Source organism: Camarhynchus parvulus, unplaced genomic scaffold, assembly GCF_901933205.1.
Source record: "Camarhynchus parvulus unplaced genomic scaffold, STF_HiC, whole genome shotgun sequence".
NCBI classification, from domain to species: Eukaryota; Metazoa; Chordata; class Aves; order Passeriformes; family Thraupidae; genus Camarhynchus; species Camarhynchus parvulus.
The window spans coordinates 1-8,784 of NW_022148604.1; the positions used below are offsets into that span (position 1 = coordinate 1).

An 8,784-nucleotide genomic window follows, 5' to 3' on the forward strand; every position below is an offset into this window, starting at 1 on the left:
CATTTTTTTGGGTTTTTTTTTCATTTTTCCCCCAATTTTTCCCCAAACTTTTGTCTTTTTTCACCGGGTTTTTTTTTTTCCCGATTTTCGTGTTTTTCCCCCCGTTTTGGCTCACCCACGGTGTGGATGGGCCGGCGGAAGGGCAGCAGGCCGAAGCTGTACTGGAAGACGCCGCGCGCGTGGAAGAGCGGCAGCGCCACGCCGAGCAGGCGCTGCAGCCGGCCCTGCAGGCGCCGCAGCCGCGAGCCCGGCGGGTTGGGCACCTGCAGGAACAGCTCGTTCTCCCCGAAGCTGAACACCGGCACCAGCGGGGCGCTGCCAACGGAGAATTTGGGGGGCAACCCCAAATTAGGAGCCTGACCTGGGACAGAGCCAAAATCCCAGCCCAAAATTCCCCCTGGAAATCCCAAAATTCCCCTTGGAAATCCCAAATCCCTTCCTCAAATCCCTTCCCCAAAATTCCCCTTGGAAATCCCAAAATTCCCCATGGAAATCCCAAATTCCCTTCCTCAAATCCCTTCCCCAAATTCCCCTTGGAAATCCCAAAATTCCCCATGGAAATCCCAAATCCCTTCCCCAAAATCCCACTTTAGGAACCTCAAAATCTGCCCTGGAAATCCTAAATCCCAAACCCAAAATTCCACTTGAGGAACCCCAAAATCCCTTCCTCAAATCTCCCTTTGGGAACCCCGAAATTCCACTTGAGGAACCCCAAATCCCCCTTGGAAATTCCAAATCCCTTCCTCAAAACCATTCCCCAAATTCCCCTTGGAAATCCCAAAATTCCCCATGGAAATCCCAAATCCCTTCCTCAAATCCCTTCCCCAAATGCCCCTTGGAAATCCCAAAATTCCCCATGGAAATCCCAAATTCCCTTCCTCAAATCCCTTCCCCAAAATTCCCCTTGGAAATCCCAAAATTCCCCATGGAAATCCCAAATTCCTTTCCTCAAATCCCTTCCCCAAATTCCCCTTGGAAATCCCAAAATTCCCCTTGGAAATCCCAAATCCCTTCCTCAAATCCCTTCCCCAAATTCCCCATGGAAATCCCAAATCCCTTCCCCAAAATCCCACTTTAGGAACCTCAAAATCTGCCCTGGAAATCCTAAATCCCAAACCCAAAATTCCACTTGAGGAACCCCAAAATCCCTTCCTCAAATCTCCCTTTGGGAACCCCGAAATTCCACTTGAGGAACCCCAAATCCCCCTTGGAAATTCCAAATCCCTTCCTCAAAACCATTCCCCAAATTCCCCTTGGAAATCCCAAAATTCCCCATGGAAATCCCAAATCCCTTCCTCAAATCCCTTCCCCAAATGCCCCTTGGAAATCCCAAAATTCCCCATGGAAATCCCAAATCCCTTCCTCAAATCCCTTCCCCAAATTCCCCTTGGAAATCCCAAAATTCCCCATGGAAATCCCAAATCCCTTCCTCAAATCCCTTCCCCAAATGCCCCTTGGAAATCCCAAAATTCCCCTGGAAATCCCAAAATTCCCCCTGGAAATCCCAAATCCCCCTTGGAAATCCCAAATCCCTTCCTCAAATCCCTTCCCCAAATGCCCCTTGGAAAATCCCAAATCCCTCTTTGGGAACCTCAAAATCTCCCCTGGAAATCCTAAATCCCAAACCCAAAATCCCACTTTAGGAACCCCAAAACCTCCCTTTAGAAATCCCAAAAATCCCCCCCTGGAAATCCCAAATCCCTTCCTAAAATCCTCCTCTAAAAATGCCCAAACCCTCAATCCCTTCCCTAAATCCCTTCCCTAAATCTCCCTTTAGGAACCTTAAAATTCCACTTGAGGAACCCCAAAATCCCTTCCTCAAATCTCCCTTTGGGAACCCCGAAATTCCACTTGAGGAACCCCAAAATGCCCCTGGAAATGCCAAATCCCCAGAAAAATCCTCCTTTAGGAACCCCAAAATCCCTTCCCCAAATCCCTCTTTAGGAACCCTAAAGTTCCACTTCAGGAACCCCAAATCCCTTCCCCAAATTCCCCTTTAAGAACCCCAAAATTCCACTTCAGGAACCCCAAATCCCTTCCCCAAATTCCCCTTTAAGAACCCCAAAATTCCACTTGAGGAACCCCAAATCCCTTCCCCAAATTCCCCTTTAAGAACCCCAAAATTCCACTTGAGGAACCCCAAAATCCCTTCCCAAAATCTCCCTTTGGAAACCTCAAATCCCTTCCCAAAATCCGCCTTTAAGAAGCCCCAAATTCCGCTTTAGGAACCCCCAAAAATCCCTCCTGGAAATCCCAAATCTCTTCCCCAAATCCCTCTTTAGGAACCCCAAAACCTCCCTTTAGAAATGCCAAAAATCCCCCCCTGGAAATCCCAAATCCCTTCCTGAAAATTCCGCTTTGGGACTCCCAAAATTCCACTTGGGGAACCCCAAATCCCTTCCCCAAACTCCTCTCTGGGACCCCAAAATCGGGCACCAAAGGGGCGCTGGGAATAGAAAATTTGGGGGGGGCACCCCGAAATTAGGAGCCTGTCCTGGGACAGAGCCAAAATCCCAGCCTAAAATTCCCTTTGGAAATCCCAAAATTCCCCATGGAAATCCCAAATCCCTTCCTGAAAATTCCACTTTGGGAACCTCAAAACCTCCCCTGGAAATCCTAAATCCTAAGCTCAAATCCCTCTTTAGGAACCCCAAATCCCCCTTTAAGAACCCCAAAATCCCCATTTATCCCCCCAAAAGTCCCTCATTTATCCCCCAAAATAGGGATTTTACCCACCAAACCCCCTCAGGAACCCCAAAATCCCCATTTATCCCCCCAAATCCCCGTTTATCACCCCAAATCCCCGATCTATCCCTCCAAATCTTCCATTGACGACCCCAAATCCCCATTTCTCCCCCCAAAATCCTCATTTCTCCCCCAAAATCCCCATTTATCCCCCCAAATCCCCGATCTGTCCCTCCAAATCCTCCATTTCAGACCCCACAACCCCTCCCCTCATGCACCGCAAAATCCACATTTACCGCCCCAAAACCGACCCCAAAACCCTCCCAAAACCCCCATTTCTCCCCCCAAATCCCCATTTCTCCCCCAAAATCCTTATTTCTCCCCCCAAATCCCCGATCTGTCCCTCCAAATCTTCCATTGACGACCCCAAACCCCCTCCCCTCATGCGACGCTAAATCCCCATTTACCGCCCCAAAACCGACCCCAAATCCCCATTTATTCCCCAAATCCCCATTTATCCCCCAAAATCCCCATTTATCCCCCAAAATCCCCATTTATCCCCCCAAATCCCCGTTTATCCCCCCAAATCCCCATTTATCCCCCCAAAATCCTCATTTCTCCCCAAATCCCCATTTATCCCCCCCAAATCCCCGATCTGTCCCTCCAAATCCTCCATTTCAGACCCCACAACCCCTCCCCTCATGCGCCGCTAAATCCCCGTTTACCGCCCCAAAACCGACCCCAAAACCCCCCCAAATCCCATTTCTCCCCCAAATCCCCATTTATCCCCAAAAATCCTTATTTCTCCCCCAAAATCCCCATTTATCCCCCCAAATCCCCAATCTATCCCTCCAAATCTTCCATTTCAGACCCCACAACCCCTTCCCTCATGCACCGCAAAATCCCCGTTTACCACCCCAAAACCGACCCCAAAACCCCCCCAAATCCCCATTTCTCTCCCCAAACCCCCCCATTTAAGCCCCCAAAATCGCCATTTCTGCCCCCAAATCCCCGTTTTGCCCCAAACCGCACCCGTATTTGAGGGCTATCCTGACGAAGCCCTCTCGCGCAGCAGCTGCAGCCGCAGCAGCGCCGGGCCTCGAAGCGCCGGGGCCCGCCCAGCGCCGACACACGCGCGAGGCGCCGGGCCCGGCCAGCAGGTGCTCGAGGCTTCGAGGCCTCCGGCGAGACCAGGCCTGGAAACGCGGAATGAAAGGGAAAAAATCGAATTTGTGGGGAAAAAAATTTCGAATGATTCAGAAGCCCAGGCCCGCCAGGGGAGGTGCTCGAGGCTCGAGGCCTACCGACGAGACCGGGCCTGGAACAGGGGACCCAAAATAGGGAAAAAATTAGAATTAGTAGGGGAAAAAATCAAAATTAAATGGGAAAAAATCAAAATTAAAGGGGAAAAAAAAATCGGAATTAAAGGGGTAAAAATCGGAATTTGTGGGGGAAAAAATTTCGGAATGATTCAGAAGTCCGGGCCCGGCCAGGAGGTGCTCGAGGTTTGAGGCCTACCGATGAGACCGGGCCTGGAAACACAGATTTCAAATCAGAATTAAACGGGAAAATTTTCAGAATTAAAGGGGAAAAATTTCAGAATTAAAGGGAAAAAATACCAGAATTAAAGGGGAAAAATGCAGAATTTGTGGGGGAAAAAATTGAATTATTCAGAAGCCCAGGCCCGCCAGGAGGTGCTCGAGGTTTGAGGCCTACCGACGAGACCGGGCCTGGAACAGGGGACCAAAAATAGGGAAAAAAAATTAGAATTAGTAGGGGAAAAAATAAAAATTAAAGGGGAAAAAAAATCGGAATTAAAGGGGTAAAAATCGGAATTTGTGGGGGTAAAAATCGGAATTTGTAGGGGAAAAAATTTCAGAATGATTCAGAAGCCCAGGCCCGGCCAGGAGGTGCTCGAGGCTTGAGGCCTCCAACGACACCAGGCCTGGAAACGTGGAATGAAAGGGGAAAAAATCAAAATTAAAGGGGAAAAAAATTCGGAATGAAAGGGGAAAAAAATCGGAATTTGTGGGGGAAAAAATTGGAATTTGTAGGGGAAAAGATTTCCAAATGATTCAGAAGCCCGGGCCCGGCCAGGAGGTGCTCGAGGCTTGAGGCCTCTGATGAGACCAAGCCTGGAAACACAGATTTCAAATCAGAATTAAACGGGAAAATTTTCAGAATTAAAGGGGAAAAATTTCAGAATTAAAGGGAAAAAATACCAGAATTAAAGGGGAAAAATGCAGAATTTGTGGGGGAAAAAATTGAATGATTCAGAAGCCCAGGCCCGGCCAGGAGGTGCTCGAGGCTCGAGGCCTCCGACGAGACCAGGCCTGGAAACGCAGAATTAAAGGGGAAAAAATCGGAAATAAAGGGGAAAAAATTTGGAAATAAAAGGGAAAAAAATTAGGAATTAAAGGGGTAAAAATCGGAATTTGTAGGGGAAAAAATTTCAGAATGATTCAGAAGCCCAGGCCCGGCCAGCAGGTGCTCGAGGTTTGAGGCCTCCAACGACACCAGGCCTGGAAACGCGGAATGAAAGGGGAAAAAATCAGAATTAAAGGGGAAAAAATCAAAATTAAAGGGAAAAAATTCGGAATTAAAGGGGTAAAAATCGGAATTTGTAGGGGAAAAAATTTCCAAATGATTCAGAAGCCCAGGCCCGGCCAGCAGGTGCTTGAGGCTCGAGGCCTCTGACGAGACCCGGCCTGGAAACGCGGAATTAAAGAGGAAAAAAATGGAATTAAAGGGGAAAAAAATTTAAATTGAATTGAAACAATTAAAAATGTAATATTTTTAATTCATTTAACCCTTCGCTCACCGGCGGCCAGGGCGTAGTCCCTGAAGAGCGGCAGGGAACCCCCCGAGAGATTTTGTATAGAATTGGAACATTTCAATTTCATTGAAACAATTAAAAATGTAATATTTAAAATGAATTTAACCCTTCGCTCACCGCCGGCCATGGCGTTGTCGCGGAAGAGCGGCAGGGAACCCCCCAGCAGATTTTGTATAGAATTCGAACATTTCAATTTCATTGAAACAATTAAAAATGGAACATTTAAAATGAATTTAACCCTTCGCTCACCGCCGGCCAGGGCGTAGTCCCTGAAGAGCGGCAGGGAACCCCCCAAGAGATTTTGTATAGAATTGGAACATTTCAATTTCATGGAAACAATTAAAAATGGAACATTATGAATGGATTTAACCCTTCGCTCACCGCCGGCCATGGCATAGTCCCGGAAGAGCGGCAGGGAACCCCCCAGGAGATTTCCCATTGAATTGGAACATTTCAATTTCATGGAAACAATTGAAAATGGAACATTATGAATGGATTTAACCCTTCGCTCACCGCCGGCCATGGCGTAGTCGCGGAAGAGCGGCAGGGAACCCCCCGAGAGATTTTGTATAGAATTGGAACATTTAAATTTCATTTAAACAATTAAAAATGTAATATTTTTAATTCATTTAACCCTTCGCTCACCGCCAGCCAGGGTGTAGTCCCTGAAGAGAGCAGGAACCCCCGAGAGATTTCCCATTGAATTGGAACATTTCAATTTCATGGAAACAATTAAAAATGGAACATTTAAAATGAATTTAACCCTTAAGCCACCGCCGGCCAGGGCGTAGTCCCTGAAGAGCGCAGGCGGAAACCAGCAGGGAACCCCCAAGTGATTTTGTATAAATTCGAACATTTCAATTTCATGGAAACAATTGAAAATGGAACATTATGAATGGATTTAACCCTTCGCTCACCGCCGCCATGGCGTGGTCGCGGAAGAGCAGGCAGGCGAACCAGCAGGGCAGCGTCAGCAGCCATGCCGCAGCCCCTGGAAGAGGGCGCCCGAACCGGTGGCCTCGGTGCAGAAATTCCCGAAGGCTCCGGCCAAAACGCCGTGGGGTGAAACCCGAACACATAATTGCGGCCGGGGTCCAGCGGCACCGTGCGGATCAGCTGCAAAAAAATGGGAATTTTGGGATTATTTTCAGAATTTTTAGCGATTTTTTTGGGGATTTTTAAAATTCGGTTTTGGGGGTTGGGGAGATTTTGGAGTTTTGTTTTACTTTTGTGTTCTGTTTTAATTTTTGAGATTTTGGGGGAATTTTGGAGAATTTTGGTGGAATTTGGGGGTTTTAAAAATGAATTTCGGTGGATTTTTGGTGGATTTTGGGGTGGTTTTTTTTTAGGAATGTTGGGGAGGTTTGGGGGATGTTTTGGGGGAATTTTGGAGTTATTTGGGCTTTTTTTTTTTTTTTGCGGATTTTTTGGGGTTGTTTTGAGAATTTGGGAGGGGTTCTTGTAGAATTGATGGAGGGCAGTGGAGAATTTGGGGGTTTTGGGGGAATTCTGGGGTTTTGGGGAATTTCGCGGCTTTCTTGAATTTTTAGGAAAGCAGAAATTCCTGAAGGCTCCGGACCCAAAATGAACACGTAATTGCGGCCGGGGGGTCCAGCGGCACCGTGTGGATCAGCTGCAAAATTTAGAATTTTGGGATTATTTTGGGGATTCTTTTCGGGATTTTTTTTAGTAATTTGGGGGATTTTTTGGAGGGATTTTTTTTTTGAGGGTAATTAGGAATTTTATTTCGTTTTAGAGTTTTATTTTTCATTTCGGGGGAGGTTTTGGGAATTGGGGCTCAGTTTTTTTGGTTTTTTGTTTGTTTTTTTTATTATTTTTTTTTAATTTTATTTTTTGGAATTTAGGGGTCGCGCATTTACGGCGCAGGGCGCCGCCTGGTGGCGAGGCGTGGGGAGATCCTCAGAGACCCCCAAAAATCCCCCCAAAATCCCATCCAGGAAACCCAAAACCCCTAAAACTCCACTCAGGCACCCCAAACCTTCAGAATCACCCCCAAAATCCCATTTTTCCTCCCATTTTCTCCCCTCAGGATCACCGAGATGGGGAAGTAGTCCCGGAAGTGGTTCCAGACGGGCCAGGCGCGCACCCAGGCGCACGGGCGCTCCCTAGCGGCGGTCCTCCAGGGACCCCCTCAAATCCCCAAAGCTCCCCTGAGGAACCCCAAATCCCCAAACCCCTCCTCAAAACCACCCCAAACCCCATCCAGAGACCCCAAACCCCATCCAGGGACCCCAAAACCCCCTAAACCCCACCCAGTTCCCCCCCCAAACCCCCAAAATCTCCTCAAAAAGCCCGTTTCCCGCCATTTTCCGGCCAGGATCACCGAGATGGGGAAGTAGTCCCGGAAGTGGTTCCAGACGGGCCAGGCGCGCACCCAGGCGCACGGGCGCCCGCGGCGGGGGCGTGTCCCGGTCCGCCAGCAGCCACAGCCCGTAGAGCAGCGCGGGGAGCCAGAGCGGGCCGCGCAGCGCCAGCACGAACAGCACGGTGCACAGCTGGCCTGTCATCGATAGGTGATCGATAGGTGATCGATTGTCAGCTATTGGGTTGCGTTATTGGGTTAGAAATGTGAATATATATATATCTGTGTATATATGTGTATACATATATATCAATCAGTACGAACAGCACGGTGCACAAGCTGGCCTGTGACGATAGGTGATCGATTGTCAGCTATTGGGTTGCGTTAGTGGGTTAGAAATGTGAATATATATATCTATATATATCATATATATATATATATACACATGTATATGTGAAAATATATATATATATCTGAGTGTATATATATATATATGTGTATATATATATATCAATCAATAGGAACAGCACGGTGCACAGGTGGCTCAGGATCAATAGGTGATCGATCGGTTATCATTGTCAGCTGTTGGAGTATGTTATTGGGTTGAAATGTGAATATATATATATATCTGTGTGTATATATATATATATATGTGTGACATGATATATCGATCAGCACCGAACAGCATGGTGCACAACTGGCTGTGATCGATAGGTGATCTGATTTATCGATTGTCAGCTATTGGGTTTTGTTACTGGGTTAGAAATGTGAATATATATATATGTGTGTGTGTATATATCTGTAATATCAGCAGGAACTGCAACACCGTGCACAGCTGGCCTCATGAGGATCCATAGATTATCAATAGTTACCGATAATTAGATATTGGCAGCGTTGTTATTGGCTTATAAATATGGATATGTAACTATTGATGAGTATA

At 47.3% G+C, this 8,784-nt stretch overlaps 1 protein-coding gene across 1 annotated transcript; it reads right to left on the bottom strand.

Annotated features, from left to right (window-relative positions):
- Positions 1-115: 115 nt before the first annotated feature.
- On the bottom strand, positions 116-8,049 carry LOC115916961 (2-acylglycerol O-acyltransferase 2-like; the record flags this gene model as incomplete). Its single annotated transcript, XM_030970696.1, is given in 10 exon segments — positions 116-315; positions 3,718-3,881; positions 4,204-4,217; positions 4,402-4,415; positions 4,973-5,018; positions 6,296-6,361; positions 6,503-6,583; positions 6,586-6,637; positions 7,866-7,941; positions 7,943-8,049. Coding segments are annotated over 10 exon segments (820 nt in total), but the record flags the coding sequence as incomplete, so codon positions are not given.
- Positions 8,050-8,784: the final 735 nt, after the last annotated feature.